Genomic DNA, 25,542 nt, shown 5'->3' on the forward strand with positions numbered 1-25,542 from the left:
TTGCTTTCTTTTTTTATTTGCGTTGTGTTCTTGTTGATTTCCTAATACTTCCTGAACATTTCCACAAATTATGATTAAATTCATTATAATTTGTGGGAACTCAAGTTCCTTATCTATTAAGAATTAAAAAAAATAGATGGTGGCCGATTCTCAGACCTACCCGATATGCACACAAAATTTCATTCGTTTCGGAGGAGTTTGGTAACAAACACCGGAAAACGAGAGTTTTATAGATAAGATAATTTACTATACAATTATTTTGGAAGTATATTTTGCTTTCGTTGCTTTAGATCTAAAAAACCTCACCGAAATGTGAAAAACTGCTTGCTAGCTACTGCTTGGTGATAGAAAAATTGCTCGCGTGTGTGGTTTCTGTCTTGTTGACATGCTGTGTGATGGGTTATTTTGGTAAATAAAATATAAATAAGTTATACTTCTTTAGGCGCATTATTAAAAGATGATGAGAGTGAAATTGTGAGATGCGCGCGCATCACAGTAACACAAAAGTAACAGGGTGAAGTTGGTTCCTAACATTTTCTGGCATTTGCGTCATTCTTTATTTTTTTTTTGGTTTCTTCATACATTATTAGGACAGGCAAAGGGTTCAAGCCCATACAGCCGTATTCATTATTTAATAATTACTTAATTGTCAAAGCCATCTTTGCAAGATTTATACTAAATTGTTTTTTTTCCTAAAACTTAAAAGCATGAGGATGAAACCATTTTAATGATTTTTGCTTCGTTAGGCCAAAGAAGTATAACTTCTTGCGTGCACACACACTTTTATGTTACTTAATTATATGTTGCAGCTGCTGTGATGTCTGCCAACAGTAGTAGCAACACTACTCCAACACTACGCCAGGCTAGTGGGGAGAAGCGGAAACGTGGAAGACCACGGGTGGACAAGACTAGCCCAGAATACCTGGCGAGGAAGCGGGCCAGGGAACTGGGTACGTAATTTAATTAACCATTGCAGATTCTACGGCTGAGATCTATAGAGCCTATTGGACTTTATTTACGTAAAACTTAGCTCAGTCAAAGAATATATAATAGTACAAGTACGGAGTCTTACGGAAAGAAATAGAGACTCTTGCGGCCATACAATAAGGTTTAATTCAGATCGTACAGCGCTACTAACCTACATTTTTATTCACCTAGTAGTTGCCTCTCTTTCTATCGCGTGATTCTTACCTCTTCTGACGGTATTAGGGTTGACTTCTTTACCTATAACTATACCTACATAAGGTCATCTTATAATTATAATAACTTTATTTTCTCACCAACAACCAAAATTATACTCTTGGCTTCTTCGGCTTTTAATACCCCTTATTACACAACACTTGCCTAAATAACTATTATAACTTTATTGGATAACCAATCATAGAATATATGTTTGTTGTAAATGTTAACTCTTTATGTTTATGTTTAGCACTAGAAATTTAATTTAATATTGTAATTTACGGCACTATAAGTCTTCTCTTAAGTAATTATATAGCATTAAAATTGTAATTTTGTGACTGTTTGATGCCAAAATAAAATAAATAAATTATGTAGAGTATATCCGATATCAAAGAGGGTAAATAAAGAGTAAAGATTAATAAAACAGGTAAAAAAACAACTATTCAATATTATGATATTTGTTTCAGAAGCTCTGGAGAAGAAAGCAAAGAAGGAACATAGAAGAAGAACTACAGCAGGTGAGAATGTATTTGCAATATATTTAGTACAGTTTGCCGATAATATTATTAATGGCTAAATGTACTCAATGTCCGATGTAAAATTACTTAGAACCCAGATTTTACGTCATTTGTCAATCAATTCTGAATCTGTATTTTAGCATGTCAATCTTAAAAACGAAATCCTTATGGGATATAAGACGATTATGTGTCACATACATACTAATACAAATCTACAAATGTTCTCACACCATCTTAAAAATTATATGTAAAAGGAAGTGGATTGAAATAATAATATTAGGATGCATAGGTTTTGTGCCTTCATAGCTGCTACCAACTAGCAATCCTTTCACATAACCCTCCAGTTCAAGATCACTCCGTTATCTGCACCATCTGGCTGTGGTAACTGACAGTACTTCACCGCCTGCAACTATATAAGGCTCAAATTCGGCCTCACGTAGAGTACTGTTCTCACCTCTGGGCGGGCGCTCCCCAGTATCAGCTTCTTCCATACAACGAATATCAGCTCGAACCATCAACGACCAAGTCATCTCGGATCGGTTTTTAGGTTAATATGGCAGCTAAATTTCATCACGCATTCTCTATCTGATTCCAAACAAGTCATGTTTCTACAATTTTACAAAATCAGCATGATTTCCAACTTCATCTCCTATTTCTGTCAATATTTTCACCCATTTCTTCGTTCGAATCAGTGAAAGTCGTCCGGCCCTCACCAAGCACACCGCGCCCAATCAAACGAGGCGCAAACGGCGAAAGTGGTGACAACGTTAAAAAAATATGCCAAAAGCCGACGCCAAGAGTTGGCGTACGAAAGATCGGTAGTAGAAAGGTTGTGCGGAGGAATACAAAATATATGAAACGCAAAGGTTGGTGTAGCATGGATGAAGCCGATAATGTTATGATCGCGAAACGACTCAACACCAATGACGTTCTAATTACATATAGAGAAATCATGTCGTACAAACACAAAGCCGACATATGGAGAATGCCACAACTTACACAATAATAAGCTTCAACTGCTGTATCTATACATTGCCGCATTTACTTCAGTTGTTTAAAATATTCTTGGTCAATAAGAAGCAATGTAAAACATTTATTCAGTTCATGTTTGATTCGGACAGTCACAGTGACAGTTGACACACGACTAAGGAGAAAAGAGTCCTTGTTTATCTTTTGCCGTTCCGCTATCAGATTATGAAATATATGTCCTTATATGTGTATAGAACGTTATTGCTCAATAGCATTTATCTGGTTCTAAAATTTGCAAATCACTGAAAATGTCTACTAAAATATTCCCACGTTTAAATTTGATTGATTAATACTGTTTGATATTTACAGTAATTGTTAGTGAGAATTTATCATCGACATAACTCTGCTATATTTTTCTGCCTTATTCTTAGGAATGTAAGCGAAGCATAGATATTGTAGAAAACTCACGCTCATTAAATTTTATGATAATAAAATATAAACAAAAGTACTCAGTAGACCTAACCTACATGTTAGCACAAAGTCGTTATTGTTGTAAAACTAATACAGTAATAATTCATAAAATGTAAGAGCTGTGTTAGAGTGTCGTTGAAACTAAAATAAAAACTCGGCGGCGTTTCAGTGAAATGCTGTCGCCATGTCATGCCAATGTCACAAATCTATGTTCAGCTATTAATTATTTCTTAACAATACATTTGATCCGAGAGCTAAAAAGTTTTTAATCTATGTTTTCCCCCCATTTAATTGGTGTTGAGTCAAGTGCGGTATATATGGAAGAATGTGTAGGATTGTTAAAAATCGGTGATGGTTTGTCAGCTGATTAATGTTGAATATAGTTTGTGCATGCCAACAAGCAAGTATGTCATTTTTGTCACCCTATTATGTGCAGCAATAATGAAAGACGTCCCAGAACTTTTACGGTAATAGGAAATTTATGAAGGGCTTAAAACTTTGTATAAATGAACGAGCTTAATTATTCCATGTCGAAATATTGTCGCGGGACAGTCGTACCAAATTTCGCTGAAGGAGTTGTAGAAATGGAAGAAAGGATGTTTAATTTGCTGACTGGAAAAGGGAATCAGGAAAGACTGGATTGCTAACTGTCCCTATTACTTACGAGTTCCCAGACTGTTTTGCATCGTGATAAGCGCTCCTATCAGACTTTCAATGTTGTACTGCATCTATCGCCGTGTTAATATCATCCCCACAGTTGATTTCTTGTAATCAGTTTTATTAAGAGGTCGGAAAGCTCAGTCGACCTACGATATTTAATAAAAAAAAATGCCGAAGTATTTGAAGACGACTTCTCATTAGAAGTTTTAAGGACAGGCTGATTAGTGAGGACGTTTTCTTATCTTTGTCCACATTACAGACAAGTTCCTTTTTATCATACTTGCTCGTTGAAATAAATAGCATGTTTTCGATCATAGAAGTATCGTAGAAAACATCGTATTAAGTGAATGCCATCCCAATTTGTTGTGAGTTTTCGCCAATGATTCTGCATGATTTTTTCTTAAAGTAACTCGAGAATAATTCTAAAATATTATAAGCTTTATAAAATTTTGTTTGCGTTACATAGATAGGGCCTGACGATGGTCCTTGGTGTGTCCTTTATGAAAAGGTTTATCTGATTTTTTTTAAGTATTTTAGGTAGTTTTTGTAATGCTTTCAACAAAATAATGCTATCCTTTAACTGAATTTCATATTTTTGTTTTAAATAAATAAGATCTTCAATCATTAATATTATATCATATCGAATAACTTGAGATATTTCTTTTTCTAAAATAATTTTTCTTACATAATATTCCATTGTATATTTTAGTGCTTTTTTTTAATCGTGACTGTATTTTAATGTTTATGATTGCAATAATTATTCTTGCTGTCGATTTATCTTAGAGCAGACAGTTTTTCATTGGCGGTTACCGATAAATAACATTTAATAGTCAGCCTATTTGTATGAAGTGACTTTCAGGGCTCCGCACTCCAAGGCCTTACCAACGGAGATCCGATTACTAAGACTTTGCTATCCGTCCGTCAGTTTGTCAGCGGGCTGTATGTATCAAACCGTAATACTTAGATAACTGATAATTTGACAGAGTGAAGGTTAGAGCTCAGGTACTTTCTCCTTAGGTTTGAAGGCGTCGTAGCTAGTAAAATTACTGGGCTATCAAGACACCTATCTCTCAAAGAGACGAGCGCAGCTACGAAGCCGCTCAGAATTTGGTGTTCAGTTCGGCTGTGGACATCCGCAACACCAGGGTTCAGGATATGCGTTAATTAGTTAAATAATTGTTTCCCTAACAATATATTTTAAAAGAACACAAGGGTATATATTGAACGAAGGTACTTATTCAAAGGGCCGATCTCCGTCGAAGAAAGTATCGTACTATAGAGAAACGGCAGACATACACATGGTGTGGATTAGTTTAGTTTTGATAGTTTGTGGCGTGTCGTGCAACTCGGCGGCAAAAATCAGGTGAAATAGTTCTTCGAAAATGCCTATTATAATGCAGTACCCAAAATTCTGAGAGGTCCTACACTTGCGTTCGTCGCCTTGAGACATAAGATTTTAAATTTCATTTGGCTAGTAATTTCACTAGCTTTAACCCATTTCAGACCGAAACACAATAATGCTTACACATTACTACTTCACGGCAGAAATAGGCGCCGTTGTGGTACCCAGCCTCCCACTAGTAAATGCCCTTAGTGGCACACACTACGGTACATTGGGCCTGGGACTTAAATATTATTTTTATGCCCTGGGGAAGCAAATGGCGACATGTAAACAGCTATTAAATCCATTTATCTGATATTCTAGATTCAGCAGCTTCTTCGTCAGCCGGTGAGTCCACTCCAAGAGTCAAGAGGAAGTATACCAAACGAACTCCGACTACCAAGAAGGAAGCGGTGAGTTGATGCAGGGTTGTTTATTAGTCACGTGACTTGTGGCGATTTTTCATTGACATAATATTAACAATTCCCTATTATAAGATCGTCTAAAATATTGCCTAAAACCGAGGTGCGTTATATATACGTATACATTAACTCATACAGATAACATTAAGATGGTCGGTGGGGCAGAAAAGTCCTCGAATGGCGACCACGTACCGAAAGACGCAGTGCTGGTAGGCCCCCCTCAAGATGGACCGACGATCTGGTCAAGTTCGCCGGAATACGTTCGATGAGGGCAGCGCAGGACCGATCGTCGTGGAAATCTTTGGGGGAGGCCTTTGTCCAGCAGTGGACGTCTTCCGACTGATGATGATGATGATACCATAAAAAACACTCGTTCAAATCAACAACCTATGTGAAATGTGCGAAAGAAACGCCTATTTCGCAAATTTCGTCGGCGATATATTTTGTTTTAACAATAGAAATTATGTCGCCACGACCAAACCCACTGACTTCGCTGTAGACACTGTGTGGCCACATCTCGTACACAATATGTCGCTGTTTCACGTCCGCCGTTTCTATCAACCTTCCCAAATCGGCAGTACCCCAATAGGGCACTAGATTTTTTAGATATACCAAAACCGAGAGTGCCGTACGGCACCCTACTCCCTCACCAAGTTCTGAAGATGGTTTATCTTGCATGGTCTTGTAGTTTGTTTCAATAGCTTTCAGATTATAATATTAATAAAGCCATTTTTTTCATATTATGAACTAAAAAACAATTAACATTTGAAAAACCAATAAGCTATAAAGTATAAACTATAAAATGTGTGCCGATTGGCAAGGGCCTCCTCCAACTATTTCCTCTCTTTTCTGTTTTGGGCAACTCTTCTCCAGTTATGTCCCGCTGTCAATTTTATTTCATCTTCCCGAACTTTGTGTGCTGTCTTCCTCGAATTCTTAGATTAGCTTTCAGATACATTCACTCAAATAATCCTAATTATAAGCAACTAGCGGACCCGACAGACGTTGTTCTGTTAAAAAAAACTCTCGCCGATGGAATTTCGTAAAATTCGATCTTCTTAGCTGATCTACTCGACGAAAGGAATATTCCTACCAAATTTCAAGTCTCTACGCCTTATGGTTCCAGAGATCAGATCGTGATGAGTGACTATATACGTGGGTAAATCTCTTATACATATATATAGAATGACCGTGGGAAATGTATTTTCTAGATTCAGACCACAAACTATCAAGAATTGGCCTTGAGATTTGTTAATGGTCATGGCGAATGTAAGACGGATCGGAAATTAAAGATTTGCGGGCTAACTCGACATGCAAAATGTTCATGAAGTAGTTGCTGCAGATCATGAAGAATTGCTATTATCATTGTTGCATTGATCTCTTCATGTCGTTGCTCCTCCATGGTGCCCATGAAATATAATTGTTAAAATTTATGGTGTGCATCTTCGAGAGATTGCAATGATCCAATTCGATGGTGAATCTGTCCTTGTATCTACAAAATCAAAAGCAAAGTCCGTACTACTGATTTGTAAACACTTATTTTTAGAATTATCATACATAATACATAGGAATAAGTATAGTAGGTATGTTATTCTTCTACTGTATTGTGTGTAAGAATATAAATAAATTAATACCCTGAATGTCGGATTAAATCGTCGTTCTTAGATAATGTCTGCCCCAAATGAGGACATTTGGAAACATACATTGTATTTTTGAATCTCACAAATATGTCAAAATGTCAATCCATACAAAATGTATGAGAAAATAAATGTTTTTATAAAAATATTTTTATGTGATTGTTTCGATATTTTATAACTTATTATCCTATTCCGGACTAAAAGTAACCTAACAAATCGAACAACAGAAAAAATGGTCTAGCCGTTCTTGAGTTATAAATGGTGTAACTAACACGACTTTCTGTTATATATATATATATAGATATATTGCTACACGTAAAAATAATACATTGACAGAACTCTGCAAAATCACACCATCTTCACTTCGTTACGAATTCGTTGGTGGTTAATAATAATATGTGATAATAATATTATTGGCACACTTTTTACACAAATTATCTTGCCCTAAGTTAAGCATATATAGCCTGTGTTATGGGTTACAAGACAATGATATATTTAATACAATATACTTACTTAAACATACATAAATATGTACATATAAACATCCATGACTCGGCAACAAACATCCATATTCATCATATAAATGCTTGCACCTACTGGGATTCGAACCCGTCGATTCGTTAATAAGTCGACATGTCTAACGTTAATTTAAACACTTTACATAAACTAAATTAGTACAATATTTTAGTTACCGAACTCGGCGGACAGAGTTAAGGGCAAGAGAGGAAGACCGAGGAAGATAGACCAGCTAGCGCAGAGGCATCCGGAGGAAGTTGGCAGTAAGTACAATAGGCATGATGGCAGATTGAATTACTAGTTGATCTATTTCTATCAATCTTCTTTGAACACACGTCGTGTTCAAATTCAAATATTTTTTTTATTCAAAATTGGAGGATAAATGACCATTTATTTATGTGTTTTTGGAAAAGGCTTTTATTAAGTGGGAGTGTATAAAGAAGGGGGCTGGTAATTCGCCTGTAGAACCATACATTTGATGCGAACAGTGATTAGAGTCATTGTCATTAGAGTAAGACATGCCTTAGGCTATGGTCTCCTATTTTATGTCGTACGCGGCGTCTGGCGTTAGCGTCAAGGTTCAATTCCGTGGCCTCCAACGCCTGGACGCAGTTGGATCAGTGGCTACTCACGAGCGGTCACGTGCGGTATTGGTAAGAAGCGAGGATTATCACTTTAAAACATAAAAAATTGGTTATCATAAAAATCGCGTCACAAAAGAATTACCAACTCGACTTAACCGCGTAGTAGACATAACAAGAAAACTATGAGCGACACAGTGTTCAGGCGTGACGTCGTTAATTTTTCATCCAACATGGCCGACTGTTGATTAATATGTTGATTTTACTGAATATAGATTAGGATTTTTATGTTCCTGAATCTTAGAATAATAATTGTGTATTGTTTTAGGGATCCGCGTGAGGAGCAACTTGATGCCCGCGAACACGGAACCCATACCGGTGGACAGCGACGACGAACCAGATCTTGGTGAGTTTGTTTGTGTGTCTATCTATACACTCAAAGTATAATGCTATTTGTAAATATATACTACGTACAACCAATTGTAAATGTCATCGAAAAATATGTGTGTGTAACAGAGTACAGGGGCTATTTACAACTTCACAGAAATGCGGTAGAAAAGGCTTAAGAAAAATAATTGCAATTAAATTAAAGCTATGATATTATTATAGACACGCATACAAATAAGGTTTTTTATTTTATTATTTTCAGAATAATTTATAATTATTTATGCCACAATACAGTAATAAAAAATGATCCTTACTTCGTTCGGATCTACTTTAAAATTAATAACCTGCTCAACCCCTATATTTGCTTATTAGGAAATTGACTTGAGATGTCGCTCTTGTAAATCTAAACAATTTGTTATGTTTTTAAAGTGATTATCCTCACTTCTAGGATTAATACACAAATAAAATTTGAAAACAATATTTTATGACGATACGTCACTCGAACGCTTAGCTCAGTTGGAAGAGCACTCGCCTTGAACGCGAGAGGTCGTGGGTTCGAGAGATTGACACACTTTTACACAAATTATCTTGCCCCAAATGAAGTTTGAAAAAATAAATGCTTTTTTCCCTTTTTATGTGTTTATGATATATTTTTAACCCACTTTCACCATGTATATGTCTGGTCAGGTTCCCCGAGTCAGGCTTCCGACTCGCTCAGCCTGGATGAGAACCTCCGCGCGCTGCGACACATCCACGAGAAATATGCCAACATTGATAAGGTGACACCCTATTTTTTTTTTCAGGAACATAAAGGACAATACAATGCAATAGGACCCCACAAACCACTTGGATTTGTGTGTAGTGTCGTACGTTGTACATTGCAACATTAAAACAAAAAAATAATGAATAACAAAAACAAAATATACTTACGGCCGTTCCCATTATTGAGTCTAACTCTTACTTGAGATACAAATCGTAACTATCACTGACTTTTCTGTTCGAATAAACTTATCGACGGTAACTCACCCTATCCGTACACGCTGTCTGTCAATGGGACGACGTATAGCTTACCAGCGATAGAAGTTTGTATGGAAATTGCAATTCACGCGTCCCAATATAAAGCGATAAGAATGAATTATCGGGTATATTGGGACAGCATCAGATTATTGAAAGCTAATTACTGGCAGAAGAAGGCCGTTAGTAAATAATAAAAGCAAGACGTATTATTAAAATGGTTTCAATAATTCTTGTTTGCAAACGAACACACTAATCCGCCGAGAAAACAATGGAACCGGCTCAGTGTTCAACTTTAAAAGCCATTTACTTGATTATTTACTGTTAACCAACTTAACAAACATACATTTTATAGATATTGGTAACGATAACTTACAACTGAGGTTTTGTGTGTGCTACAATTATTTAAAGGCATTATTTATTTATTGGCCTATAAGCACGACAGTGCCACTTACACTAATTAGACGAAATAAAAAAAAAATAAAAATTACAAACAAAATAGGTTTATTTAAGAATAATTGAATGAATTATACAATTTAAATGCTCACCAGTGGGAGGCTCTTTTGCACAGGAAGCCGGCAAGTTTATGGGTACCACAACGGTGCTTTTTCTGCCGTGAAGCAGTAATGTGTAATCACTACTGTGTTTCGGTCTGAAGGGCGCCGTAGCTAGTGAAATTACTGGGCAAGTGAGACTTAACATCTTATGTCTTATGGTGACGCTCAGAATTTTTGAGTCTTTCAAGAATCCTGAGCGGCACTGCATTGTAATGGGCGGGGCGTATCACCATCAGTTGAACGTCCTGCTCGTCTCGTCCGTTATTGTCATAAAAATAAACATCGTTGCTTTCGACATTGTTTCTTATTTTAGGAGACATTTGGATTAAAATATAATTCGTGTTACAGGACGACCTATATGGGACTCACCTGATCGCGGCCAACTTCAAGAAGCCGCCGGCGGGGTCTCGCCGCCAGCTTGATGACGATGTACTGTCCATCAGGAGTTCAGAAGGAGACGGTGGGTGACCATCCATATAGTTAACATTGATTTGTGGGTTATACCTGATTCTTGCCGCCGAGTTCCACCTTAGCACGACATGCTGCAAGTTAGGATATCATCCCCACCATCTGGATGTGTGGCGGTCCTCCATAATGCGGCTTACAGGAAACTTTCTCCACGTACCACAAAGCTGTGGAATGAGTTTCCTTGTGTGGTATGGGACGATACGACATGGGGACCTTCAAAAAAACGCGTAAACCTTCCTTAAAAGCCGGCAGTTGTCGGTCCTCTGGTGTTACAAGATAATGTGATGACCGGTACGCTCGTTTGTCAAACGGAAAGGAAAAAAAGGTCCATAAAAAAAAATACAAATTACATTTGTAACGAAAATATATGAACGACCCGCGCCTTTTGGGTTTCGACCGAGCGCTCTTACCAACTGAGCCAATCGTTCGAGTGACGCATGGTTCGTAAATCTTGGTATGTTTTGTTCAACTCAGGTTGTGGCTCCATCGACATGATCTACTTTACAATTGATAATCTGCTAATTATTTTGGTTACAAATTCAATTCGTATAATTAATCCCAGTAGTGGGGGATATCACTTTAAAATAAGAAATTGTTTTGATTTGTTGGTTGTTGGATTGATGGGATGATTGATGTATCGATGGTGGAACGACCCCAATTTGTTAGTAAAATATATAGGAATTAAAGTAATGGTATTTCCACACAGGTGGTTCAGTCAAAGATGAGGACACCAAGGTGGAGAAGCTTGAGGACAGCTCCAATTCGGCCTCGGACAGTAGCTCGGGCTCCGGTGAGTACATGTCTATATATGTTGGCACCACAGTAGAATAAGTAGAACTGAGTATTCTTCCGGGACAGTACTGCCACCACAATTACGGAAGTGTTGTCTGGGGCGGTACTACCACCTCACCCACAGAAGTATCATCCAGGGCAGAATACTGCTCTGGATATAGGGACAATAGCTCCTACACGCATGCCCATCTCATCATCATTCACTGTCACTCAAGTTTACTGAGCCGTATGTTTCCTCGTGTTACACATACTCGTGAAATACGGTGCCCACCACCAACCACGGTGAAAACCAGTGTCGATCTTCAGACGGCTCGAAGTATACTGAGTGGGCCTTAGATTGGCAACACTAAAGTGATTGCACTGTGTGTAATAATTTTTCTTTATTACTGTTACAATTATGTTGAAATTACTTATTTTGTTAAAGGTTCCTTTTCTAATGATATAAATTTCGACCTTATATGTCCTACAGTGTAATTATGTTGCTAATAAAGTTTATTATTATTATTATTACAGGCAGCTCGAGTAGTGGATCCAGTTCATCATCTAGCTCTTCCAGCTCCAGCTCGGACAGCTCCGACAGCGAGAACGAGCCGGAGACAACGAACAAAAACGTGAACCCGGGTGTCAACGATGACAGGTTAGACAGAATGATACTCTATCTGGAAGCAAACGGTCGATAACCTGCTCAGTCCTAATAATGCACTGACCTCTACTATATACCAGACTGGCAGCTGTCAAAGTGCCTTTGTGTCTGTTTGATATTCGCCATTTTGGAGCTTTTGGCCATGTAGCGAGAGTCTGCAGTACTAAAACTAGTGATGACAACCTAGACGGTGGGAAAGTATTTACAAAAATAAATTGTGTACTTTATTACACTAATTCTTGAAGTATAAATTTAACACGGAAAACAAACGAAACTAATTCAAAATGCAAAAATACTTCAGAGTATTGTACATTCCTTCGCAGTCATTTGTATTATACGTTAAAATTAGTTCTCTGGACGCTTGCGAGTGGCCGTTCAAATAGGCAATTTTTTTAGGCTTCAAATTTACTGTCAAACATATGGAACAGCCTGTCCAGTGGTATTTTTACAGCACACTACAATAATTGCATTTTAAGAAAATGGTTTGAGAGGTAGCTGTTTTAAATCTAAACTTGATTATATAGAGAGACCTGTAAGTGGCTGTTATATGTACACTAATTTTTAAGACTCATTTGTAACATTTGTGATAGTGGTCTTTTCAATTAATAAATAGACAGTTATCGACTGTAAAGTAGATCCAATAGATGGAGCCACAATCTAACGATCTTGACCAGATCGTCGGTCCATCTTGTTCGATGTGATTGTTGCTTGGAACGTTTTTCTGGAATTACGTCAAATTTTGAGAAAATAAATGTCTTTTATGCCTGTATGTATTGAATCGTAGCAGATCGTTCGGTGCATGGTCGTACGGCCCCCAGTCGGGCACCAACACCGAGTCGGCGTCCGACTCCGACCCCGAGCGTAACGGCATCCCGGGGCCCGTGCCCACCCAGGACGAGATCAGCGAGAGCGACAACGAGTCTGCCGACAAGAGCTTCCAGTGCCACATCTGCAAGAAGTGGTACTCCACCCGCGTCACGCTCAAGTGAGTTGACAACACATCACATACTCATCCCTGTACACTTAGATATTACAATTCGTTATCTATTTTGATTTGTCAATGTGTGTGTTAGCTAGTTTGATATTCAAAATACTAAGGAGCTAATTCCAAGCGTGGCTGACTGTTTACGACTTGTCAATCAAAATTGGTTCCCAATATCAACAAATATTAGGAAAAACAGATTTTTAAAAAGATACAAACACTTTTACTTCAGATCTGCTTTCTTTACACAAATGCTTATTTCAACTTCTTTCGAATCTAAACAATTGAGAATTGAACAAGACTTACAAAGATTTATGATACATGTGTCACTCGGACGGAATTTGAGAGGTAGGTCGCGGGTTTGAGTTGCGCATCGGCCATATTCAAATATTTTTATTCAAAATAGGATGTGACATCACCAAAAGTCAAAAAGCCAGAAAGTCAAAAACTACCCATTCGACAAAGAATGCTTCAGACCTGAGAAGAATGGGCGCAACAACCTCAGCGGGCTTTTTTTTTCATCGAAAAAATATGCTTTCAAAGTAATATTGTACAATTAAACTGATTATTTAATAGTTTGAGGGCGTTCGCTCCATTCCCAATCTGTGGTATCATTAAGAAAGTCATTTATGCAATAGTAACCTTTACCACACAAACGTTTTAACAATTCTTTTAAAAAACTTAATACTTTTGTTTTGAACATTTTCTGGGATCTTGTTGTAAAAGCATTTATCTACATCCATGCTTTAAATACTCTATTAATGATTCTTAAACAGTTAGCTTATCGCCAACACTGAAACACCCAATGTTATAATAACTATTACATCATCCAAACGAGTGTTGTTATGAAATTCAGTACAAAATCACATCATCCGTTTTCATTACAACACTCGTTTGGATGATGTAATTTTTACTAAGACTGGCTTTTTTAATGTAAGCGGTAAGTTAACTGTGTCAGAATCTTTTATAGAGGATTCATATTATGGGTGTAGATAAAGTCTTGCATGTAACTGTTGATAATTACTTATTAAAACATTCATGTGATACTATTATCACACATTTGTGTTTTAATATCCCTTATTACACAACAGTTGCATTAATAACGAATACATCGCCACAGAAAATACTTTTTTTTAAAATGAAAATAAGGGATGAGACGAGCAGGATGTTCAGCTGATCCTAATTGATACGCCCTGCCATTACAATGCAGCGCCGCTCAGGATTATTGATAAACCCAATCATTCTTAGCGGTACTACAACTGCGCTCGTCACCTTGAGACATAAGATGTTAAGTCTCATTTGCCCAGTAATTTCACTAGCTACGGACTAACTAAACATTGTATTGTTTGGTGTGGCTGCCAGGATCCACCGGCGCGTGCACCAGAACAAGGGTTCTGGTGGCGGACGGTCGCGGGCGCGCTCCTCCGACAAGTACGAGTGTGACTGCTGCAACCAGACCTTCACGAGGCGGGAGAAGCTGTGGGAGCACAAGTACGTACAGTCCTGGATCCAATTTTTTTTATGAAAAAGCACAAACGAGCCAACGGGTCAGCTGGTGTTAAAACACCGCACAAAGAAGCTCATTCTACAACTTATAGGTACGTGGAAGAAAGTTCCTTGAAAACCGCTCGGTAGAGGAACACAGTCATATGGTAGGGATGAATAAATACTAACGTTAGTTTACTTAATAAAAAAATCCTAATTCGTTGTTGTGACTATATTTTTTGTAGTTTGAAGTTACAATACTTACTGTGTTATATTACAGGGCGGAAGTCCACCGCGGTTCTATGACGGTGCGGTGCGAGGTTTGCCGCAAGTGCTTCGAAGACGAGACCGAATTGGCACAGCACGACGCGTTGCACACGGATGATGAGAGAGCTGGTATGAATGATTATTTATAAACTTAAATCATCATCATCATATCAGCCAGAAGACGTCCAATGGTGGACAAAGATCTTCTCTTAAGGTATCATCGTTGTTTGCTTCTGCGCAGTCCTCATTCAACGTATTCTGGCGATCTTGACCAGATCATCAGTCCTTCTTGTCGGGGGCCTAACAACACTACATATTCCGGCACATAGTCGCGCCATTCGAGAACTTTACTGCCCAAACGGCAACTGTCCGTCGAGCTATATGCATTGCCCAAATACTAATTATATTAAAAAAATAACTTATTTTATTGAATTTGATTACTTCACAATTGTGCACACATCTTGAATCATTATGATAGTAATTATTTTTGAGTACGATATAGTTTTATTAATATTTGAAAAATGACCTCGTTCGTCAGAGCTAATGTACTACTACGACAGCAAATGTCAATTTTCAACCAAATTTTTGGACTTGTTTGTTTATTGTTACGAATATATTTAATATGTTTTCACTTAAAGTACATCTTCTCAATGACAATACATGCTCATTAAATCCATGTCAGCTACACTACATCCATGCCAGGTACACTACATCCATGTCAGTTACACTACATCCATGCCAGTTACACTACATACATGCCAGTTACACTACATCCATGTCAGTTACACTACATCCATGCCAGTTACACTACATCCATGCCAGGTACACTACATCCATGCCAGTTACACTATATCCGAGTCAGTGACACTACGTCCGTGTCACATGCAATGACAGTTTCTGTGTACGCTATGCGCTTGGTGCAGGGCGCTGCTCGCAGTGCGGCGCGCAGTTCCCGCGTCACGATCAGCTGGCGCGGCACGTGGCGGCCGCCCACCCGGCGCCCGCGCGGCTGCCGCACGCGTGCCCGACCTGCGGCAAGCGGTTCAGCCACGCGCACTCACTCACGCGCCACGCGCACAACCACGCCAAGCAGCTCTACCGCTGCGTCGTGTGCAAGGTGAGGCTGCTGTGATCACAACATTATTAACTAATTAACAAACTTACGGCCCTTCCCAATATACTATCTACAGATAGAAATGAATTACTACCTTCTACTGTCAGTACCAGTGGGAGGCTGCTTTGCACAGGATGCCAGCTACATTCTGGGCACCACATCGGCGCCTATTTCTGCCGTGAAGAAGTAATATGTAAGCATTATTGTGTTTCGGTCTGAAGGGCGTCGTAGCTAGAGAAATTACTGGACAAACGAGACTTGACATCTTATGTCTCAAGGTGACGAATGCGGCTGTAGTACCGCTCGGAATTTATGGGGTTTTTCAAGAATCAGCTGAACGTCCTGCTCGTCTCATACCTTACTTTCATAAAAAAACTAGTTAGCTATCAATAATCTGAAGTTGTCCCAATATACCCGATAAGTCATTCTTATCGCCTTATATTGAGACTCGTGAATTGCAATTTACAAACTTCTATCGCTGCTAAGCTATACGTCGTCCCATTGACAGACAACGTGTACGGGTGAGTTACCGTCGACAAGTTTATTGGGACAAAATCTCTATAAAAGATTCTGAAAAAACTACCTTACTGCTAACATTAAAAAAGTCAGTCCTAGTAACTATTACATCATCCAACGAGTGTTGTACTAATTACTACACTCGTTTGGATGATGTTATGGTTATTAAGACATTGAGTGATTTCTCCGGAAACAAATGGCGCTCTGAAAGAGAAGAAGCGACGCAATAAACTCTCACAGCATTCTTTTTTATTGCGCTTTTTTTAATCATAATACAATATTGTACTGGCATTGCAATTGTTATAAAACAATCATACTCTAGTCTCAGGCTGTCCAATCACTTAGATATTCAGCTGTAGAGTAATGGGATATACAACAGAGCCATTTTTTAATAAAACATTTAAATTGATTTATAGATAATGCGTGAACAGTGGCTGAAACTTCAGTATAAAAGTTCATACATAGACAATAAAAAGCAATGATATAATCAGTTAAGAGTGGCAGGGACAAGAAACTCAGGTTCTACCTGGTTTGAACTCCTGTCTCCAAACTGCATTTTAACATTTTAAGAATAAATATTGCTGTACTATTGTAACTATACTACATATTGAGAGAAATATACGTATTTGATTTGATTTGACCTTAAATCTATTATGTATCTTATGAAGCCTACTAGAATATGTTACAAGCAATCTCTTATTTCTAGTGTTATAATAATGAAAATCACTATTAAAAGCAAATATGGGTGACGATTTTTGTGAACGTATATTAAATTTTCATAAATGTTCTGACAATGAACAGTCATAATATTTATTTCTTTAATGTCACCAATGTAAAATCTGACATTTTGACGACCTTTATTTAATAGGCGATTAGGAGTCTAGTTCTATGTTGGACACAGTGAATGGATTTTTGACTTTTATGGAAAAAGGAGGACAGAGGAGCGTACAGGTCACCTGGTGTTAAGTGATCACCGCCGCCTAAATTCTCTTGCAACATCAGAGGAATCACAGGTGCGTTGCCGGCCTTTAACGAATGTCGTATCGTCCCGAAAACACAACACAAGGAGGTTCATTCCACAGCTTTGTAGTACGTGGAAAAAAGCTCCTTGAAAACCGCACTGTGGAGGACCACCACACATCCAGATGGGGGGATGATATCCTAATTTGTGGCGTGTCGTCGAAGGTTGAATTCGGCGCCAGGAATCATGCCAAACAGCTCTTCGGAACACCGTGGTAAATGCTTTAGAAGACACACAATGAAGCAACGTCTCTACGCAACGCCAAGTGATCCAGCCGTTCACAGAACAAACACAGTTGCACGCGGTCAAATGGATCGAGCTGATACTGTAGTGCGCCAGACCAGAGATGACAGCAATACTCCATGTGTGGCCGGAGCTGCGCTTTGTACAGCGCTAGAATGTGGGCCTGCTTGAAGTAAACAAATGGTATTTTTTTCAGACATCGTTCGCTCGCGCTGACCAACTGGCGCAACATTTGAACAGCCACCTGGCGAACTACAAGCGTCTCAAGCAATAAGTCCGAAAAGGCCCGACGGTCTGTGTAATATAAAAGTTCCGTGGCCCCTAAAAACGCGGGCCCCGTTTCATTTGGGCCCTGGTAAATTTATCGTTCTAAAGATCTTATAGGCTTAGTGGATGTTCGTAATATTGTATGGGCCCTTAATGTTATGCGTTTATCACATGGTATGAATGAGTTTAAGTTATTTTATGTGATAAATGATATGGGAATAGTTTAGTTAGCAAGGGGTCGCGAATTTGATGCTATAATCAGCTTTCACGTGATTTTTTGTCGAATAATTATCAACAAATTAGCATTCGAATGGCGAACATATCAGTAAAAAGATTTTTTCTTACATATAAGAAATTAATGCAATAATAACAAAATACATATTTCAATTTAAGTACTATTAGAAGTGGTGTAATTATTTTGAAAATGAATATTAAATAGTTTTATATGCTTTGAAGTTATTCTTGTACAGGACAACGCCTTTGCTTATTTATTCCATTTCAAATCGACAGTAACACGACGCGTCGCAACGTGGAGCCATTTCATATGTTTCTGCGTTGCATGTTCAAATTTAAAATTCAAATATTTTCAGAATAGTATGTGTCAAAAATTATCACCCACTCCAAAAAGAATTTCTCAGATCTGAGTAGACTTTACATTATCAAGAATATATTGAGAAGCAACAGTAAAAAATTTAATTCTTTTAAATTTTTCTCTCAATCATTCAATTCTTAATCATCCAAAATAGTTTGGAAAACATGTAGAAAATTATTGTTTGAAAATCGAAATGAGGTGTTATGTAAAACAGATAGATACATCTTCCCGGATAATGAATATATTATATAATTGTGAATATGAAAAATATAAAATAGAAAATATCTTTGGAATTCAAAGTCTATTTACCTTTTTAATTTTATATTATTTTTTATATACGGATTAATTAAGATAACGTCCCATGGAATAGAAAATGGGCCCATACAGCTTAATTATAATGTATTTGGGGCCTTTTTCATTATTACACGGGCCCAAGTGAAGTGAGACGTTCCATTTTGAATGTAGTTAGTTAGTTTGGGCCCTTTTTGGTGTTTGCATTCTATTAACTTTTAATCATTCTTAATCTAGATTTTTCCTTTTTTCTTCTGACTGGTGTTCGCTTTTTATTACTATTCTTGCTTATGATTGAAAAACTAATATGTAAAACTTTGTCACATTGCAAAAATAATAAAATACAAACACCAAAACTATTGATGTTATATAGTATAGATAAATAATTATTAATTAAGTTGTTCTAAGCGATGTTAAACATAATTTAGGCCGGTTGCAGATGCAGCGTTTTATTAACCGCGACAATTTTTTTTTGTCTTAAATTCTGTTATAATTTATTGTATATATAAGCGAAAGATAGAGTCTGTTTTTTGTTCAACGCTGGCGATACATAAAATTAATAAACTTAAAGCGAATGAATTATGAAAAAAATATACATTTGGAACTATCTGTTTTAGATGGTAGATAAAGATTAAAATGTAATCGAATGAAATTAATTTTTTCACATTAGCTTAGGCTTAGTTCAAATATCGGCTTCGTGTTCTGCCGTCTTGATATTTAAAAGCATCGAACGTTCGTCTCCATAACTCTCAAGTGGCCTCAAAACCCATTAGGCCGACATAACCATAGTCTATAGATATTAATATAGTTCAAAGTACTATTATTATACTAAAGAAATATCCTAGTACCACTGTAACTGGTATTCCGGAACAGTTGGACTTAGTCTGGTCCAGTACATACCTTCAATCGTCTCTACCCTGTGCTAATTGCTTCGATTTCATGGTTTATAAGGCCAAGAGGCCTTCAATTCACGAAGAAATTGAGGCTGTCACGGTTCTGCCGAGCACCAGGCTTTCCTCTGTTTTAGTTTTCCGGTAAGTGAGTGTTTCCGGTACTAGCTAACCTAGCCTAATAATTCGCTAGCGGTTAAATATCAGGACTAACTTGTATCTTAAATTAGATATTTTTAAAGTTGTTACTATCACTTCTGGGAGTAGTTATATTAAATTTGCAACTAGAATTTTTTTACAACATAAGAGTTGAACAAGACATACCAAAATTTACTTAAGACAAATAAGATAAGATTTAGTCACTAGATCGGTTGGCTCAGTTGGAAGAGCGCTCGGATGAAACCCGAGAGGTCGCGGGTCTGAGTCCCGCATCGTCCACTAATTTTGGTTACAAATTTAATTTAAACTTGTACCCATCGGATATCACTATTTGATAGTATTTTGAAAGGATGTCTTATAAATAACAGTTTATTTGCTGCATTTATGTACATAAATAAACGGCTGCTTGGAAACTCTTCCTTTTAGGAGACGAACGTTCGATACTCTCCAATTTCAGATGCAACTCGATTTATTTACCTTTTTAATTTTATATTATTTTTATATACGAATTAATTAAGGTAACGACCCATTGTGTAGAAAATGGGCCCACGCAGCTTAATTATAATGTATTTGAGGCCTTCTTTCATTATTACACGGGCCCAAGTGAAGTGAGACGTTCCATTTTGAATGTAGTTAGTTAGTTTGGGCCCTTTTTGGTGTTTGCATTCTATTAACTTTTAATCATTCTTAATCTAGATTTTTCCTTTTTTTTCTCACCGGTGTTCGTTTTTTTTACTATTCTTGCTTATGATTGTAAAACTAATATTTATAACTTTGTCACATTGCAAAAATAATAAAATACAAACACCAAAACAGTTGATGTTTCATAGTATAGATAATTATTAATTAAGTTGTTCTAAGCGATGTTAAACATGATTTAGGCCGGTTGCAGATGCAGCGTTTTTTTAACCGTGACAATTTTTTTTGTCTTAAAGTCTGTTATAATTAATTGTATATATAAGCGAAAGATGGAGTCTGTTTTTTTGTTCAACGCTGGCGATACAAAAAATAATAAACTTAAAGCGAATGAATTATGAAAAAAATCTACATTCGGAACTCTTTGTTTTCGATGGTAGATAAACGATTAAAACGTAATCGAATGAAATTGATTTTTTCACATTAGCTTAGGCTTAGTTCAAATATCGGCCTCGTGTTCTGCCGTCTTGATATGTAAAAGCATCGAACGTTCGTCTCCATAACTGTCAAGTGGCCTCAAAACCCGTAAGGCCGACATAACCATAGTATATAGATATTAATATAGTTCAAAATACTATTATTATGCTATAGAAATATCCTAGTACCACTGTAACTGGTATTCCGGAACAGTTGGACTTAGTCTGGTCCAGTACATACCTTCAATCGTCTCTACCCTGTCCTAATTGCTTCGATTTCATGGTTTATAAGGCCAAGAGGCCTTCAATTCACGAAGAAATTGAGGCTGTCACGGTTCTGCCGAGCACCAGGCTTTCCTCTGTTTTAGTTTTCCGGTAAGTGAGTGTTTCCGGTACTAGCTAACCTAGCCTAATAATTCGCTAACGGTTAAATATCAGGACTAACTTGTATCTTAAATTAGATATTTTTAAAGTTGTTACTATCACTTCTGGGAGTAGTTATATTAAATTTGTAACTAGAATTTTTTTACAACATAAGAGTTGAACAAGACATACCAAAATTTACTTAAGACAGATAAGATAATATTTAGTCACTAGATCGGTTGGCTCAGTTGGAAGAGCGCTCGGACGAAACCCGAGAGGTCGCGGGTCTGAGTCCCGCATCGTCCACTAATTTTGGTTACAAATTTAATTTAAACTTGTACCCATCGGATATCACTATTTGATAGTATTTTGAAAGGATGTCTTATAAATAACAGTTTATTTGCTGCATTTATGTACATAAATAAACAGCTCCTTGGAAACTCTTCCTTTTAGGAGACGAACGTTCGATACTCTCCAATTTCAGGTCTTCGTTTGCGTGAAATGAAGTCGCATATTAAATGTAAAATCGAATGGACACACATGTTTTTCTATGTTTATATAGTGAAGTTAGATTTGACAATGTTAATGTAAGGTGGCGTAATGTTGGAACTGGCCGTGATGTTGGAATTGTCACACAAGATGGCGGCTAGATGGGTACCGCAGCATTTGTTTTGATTGACTGTACTGTAGCTGGTGACATTACTGATCTTAATGATACCATTTACTTTATTTACCAGTGGGAGGCTCCTTTGCACAGGATGCTGGCTAGATTATGGGTACTACAACGGCGCCCTTTTTCTACTGAGAAGCAGCTCAAGGTAACGAGCGCAATTGTAGAGCCGCTCAGAATCTGGGTTTTTCAAAAATCCTGAGCAGCATTGCATTGTAATTGGCAGGGCGTATCAATTACTATCAGCTGAACGTCCTTCTCGTCTCGTCCCATATTGTCGTAAGATAAAGATGGCGAGCACAAACGTGGTTGATGCGTACAATTTTGGTATCACATGTTGATCTCGTCAGTTCCAATCACCGTAAAATATATTTAAAAGGCTTCAATTTTCCGATCAGTGAGGAAGAATCTTGGTTTCTTCTCATTCGCAAGGAACATGGTGCTCTTAATTGAAACCAAAAGTGGGCTGTTAAGAATAATTCACACAAATTAAAAGAATGTCTTATCGTGTCCTAAGGCTCACGATTGGACGATATTATTTTGTGGTCAGAAGTGGGATACTGAGCATATTACAGTGAAAAATTGTAACGCATCATAAAACGAACAACGATGTGAAATTTATTTATTTGTATAAATCGTTGTAAAACAGTTCTTAAAATTGTAGTTTTTGATTGTCAATATGTATTATAATGTATTATGTGTCTGATGACTCATAATTTGGGTCAAAATTAATAGGTGTCAGCTACTTGTCATGTCAACGTGATAAAATACTGCGGCACCAGTTCCAATTTTACGTAGAAATAATAAATATACACACGGGGCGCTTTTCCCGCTTGGGTTCTAGCTTATCGTTTCACGTCCCATACGTTTTTTAGTGGTTTTTTATGGGATTATATTTCATTTGCGATTAGGTTAGATTAGACCAAATTTGTAGAAATGGGGTTGTCTTGAGCGTATTTAGATGTTATTTTCTCAACATCTGCTATTTAAGTATTTACGACTATCAATAAAAATACAGTGAAATTTATAATTTTATGTATTATAATATACATAGAATTGAATTTGTTAAATATAAATCTACAAACATGAGAATGTAATAATTTTTTCCATACACGTTTGTATTTCGTGTAGATTATTGTAACGTTGGAATCATTCAATTCATTATAATATTACAAGGCTTACGAAGCCTTTATTTTAATCAGTATCAATCTTATTGGAGATTGGCTAAATGACTAAATCGGTGTAATATTTTCTTGGTGATTATGAGCTTTATAATTAATTATTAATTAATTGCTTACGTAAGTTTTGAAAGTAATTCACATAACTGTACATAATTGAAATTTATATTACTTGAATTGTCAAATAATTATTATTGTAATTTTCACTTTTGCAATTAATTAGAGTGTATCAAGTGGCTTTATAGCTTTTTATATCAGTGTGGTTAAAAATGGCTAACATAAAATAGATGGTGGCTGTTATACGTGATTAAAACTACAACACTGTTTTACATTTAAAACGTAAAATCGGTACTTAAGTTACATACACGGAGTACTGTGACTTAGGATTTTTAAGATTATGTATTGTAGAAGAACACTAGAATGCTAACATTTGTATTGTTATTCGTATAAAACATGGAATTTAGCTCATTCTAATTATTCCTGTAAAAAAGTCTACCAAAAATATATAATCAGTTGTAAACGTATCGTAATACGCTCTCATATTTTTTTTATTAATAAAAAATAATAAAATCTAAATACGCTCATAAGACTGGACGCGTTTGGAACGCGGCATTTTACGCGCGCGGTGTGTGCGTGGACTTATCTCCGAAGTTATTGGGGGAGTGCAACATGAATTTACAGACATACACACAATATTATTATTATATTATATTATTAAATATAGAGTTTTATTTAAAATGTGTTTTTTATTTATACCCTTTTTTTAATAAATAGTCCTTAGATAATACGGAAGAATAACTCAATAACAGAATCAATATGACATAATGTATAAGCTTTTTTTTAATGAGAGGACAAACGAACATATCTCTTACGTTAGGTAAATGCAACACTGCCAATAAAAAGGCCAATATTTTCTCAAAATTGATTCCCTTAGAATTCTTTTTGATGTCATTTCTAATATACTAGATACTACTACCGCTTTGGAAACAAATGGCCCTCTGAGAGAGAAGAAGCGGCGCAAGAAACTCTCCCTATATCTTGGCTTTGAGGCCATCCATAAAATACGTCACGCACATTTTATGGATTACTTCCATGAAAAATGAAAATAGTATCTTTTACAATTTCTTGTGTTTTTAAAGTTATAACCCTCACTTCTAGGATTAATAGACAAAAACCCGCATCGTTCATAAAAAAAAATATTTCAAATTTGTGTCTTTTCACAAATCACTTTATATCACAGATTTTACGATTAAACCTTCTTTCATATCTATACACTGTGGTAATAACTTAACACTCAAGAATAATTAATTCATTCCCGAGCAAGACATTTATAAAGCCTACGCCATCTCCTCTCCTCTCCTCTACTCGCCTCGCACTTCACTCCGCTACACTAGCGCCACATCTCCGACACCCGCTGCTCACTTCACGTCACTCTTAACATTTTTTTTTCTTGCAATGAATATAGCTATTTTTAAATTTTTTCTATACCTACAGCGGCTATCACCGACGACTTAAACCTACATATGCCTTAAAAATAAAGATACAGTTAGTAATATTTGCTTTACATACAACTTGCAATATTTTGGATTTTAGCAAAATATTATGTTTGTTTAGATATAATTACCTACAGTTGTATTAATGCATGTCTAAACGTGTCTGAACATTACATAGGTGAATTAGGTAGACCTTTCCAGCCCAAAAGCAGTGTTTAGAATGACAAGTTCGACCAGCCACCCCGAGCAGTGTGACGACGAGCAAGGTGGATAGACCAGTAACTACTTCTCTGCCATATTATAAAGTATACAATATATTCGTAAGGGAGAACAACGACTTTAGGCATTGGTGCTGAAATAAAGCTCTTTGTACATCAACAAAACATTGCAATTACAAACCTTACTGTACTTTAGTATTAGTTTTAGTACGTGGGTAACACTGAAAATGTTTAGAACTGGCCAGTTAGAAACATTGCTAATGAAAATTTTTTTTGAATTTAAATTTTAGAACTCTTTGGTAGTATATTGCAATTTTTAATGAAGCCTCATCTCGTGCCACTATCAACAATTGGTTTAATGAGTTAAAGCGTGGACGTATAAATCTGAATGTAGATCCGCGTGAGGGACGTGCTTTAACAGCGACTACTAAAGATAACATCGGTGCTGTGCGACGCATGACAGAGGAAGATAAGAGAGTGACCTAT

General features: G+C 36.8%; 1 protein-coding gene across 1 annotated transcript in view; it reads left to right on the forward strand.

The window, feature by feature from the left end:
* LOC126973212 (zinc finger protein 696-like) overlaps positions 1–24,083 on the forward strand; it is a 46,777-nt gene extending 22,694 nt beyond the window's left edge. Inside the window, exons 4-17 of the mRNA XM_050820402.1 lie at positions 810–950; positions 1,647–1,697; positions 5,503–5,591; positions 7,926–8,016; positions 8,663–8,740; positions 9,409–9,500; positions 10,641–10,752; positions 11,467–11,550; positions 12,066–12,189; positions 12,980–13,180; positions 14,540–14,668; positions 14,943–15,058; positions 15,853–16,046; positions 18,020–24,083. Of these exons, the coding sequence (XP_050676359.1) occupies positions 810–950; positions 1,647–1,697; positions 5,503–5,591; positions 7,926–8,016; positions 8,663–8,740; positions 9,409–9,500; positions 10,641–10,752; positions 11,467–11,550; positions 12,066–12,189; positions 12,980–13,180; positions 14,540–14,668; positions 14,943–15,058; positions 15,853–16,046; positions 18,020–18,097 (1,580 nt within the window). The 3' untranslated portion in view covers positions 18,098–24,083. The remainder of the gene's footprint in view (positions 1–809; positions 951–1,646; positions 1,698–5,502; positions 5,592–7,925; positions 8,017–8,662; positions 8,741–9,408; positions 9,501–10,640; positions 10,753–11,466; positions 11,551–12,065; positions 12,190–12,979; positions 13,181–14,539; positions 14,669–14,942; positions 15,059–15,852; positions 16,047–18,019) is intronic.
* Positions 24,084–25,542: the final 1,459 nt, after the last annotated feature.

The sequence above is a fragment of the Leptidea sinapis genome, chromosome 2 (assembly GCF_905404315.1).
Source record: "Leptidea sinapis chromosome 2, ilLepSina1.1, whole genome shotgun sequence".
Lineage (NCBI taxonomy): Eukaryota > Metazoa > Arthropoda > Insecta > Lepidoptera > Pieridae > Leptidea > Leptidea sinapis.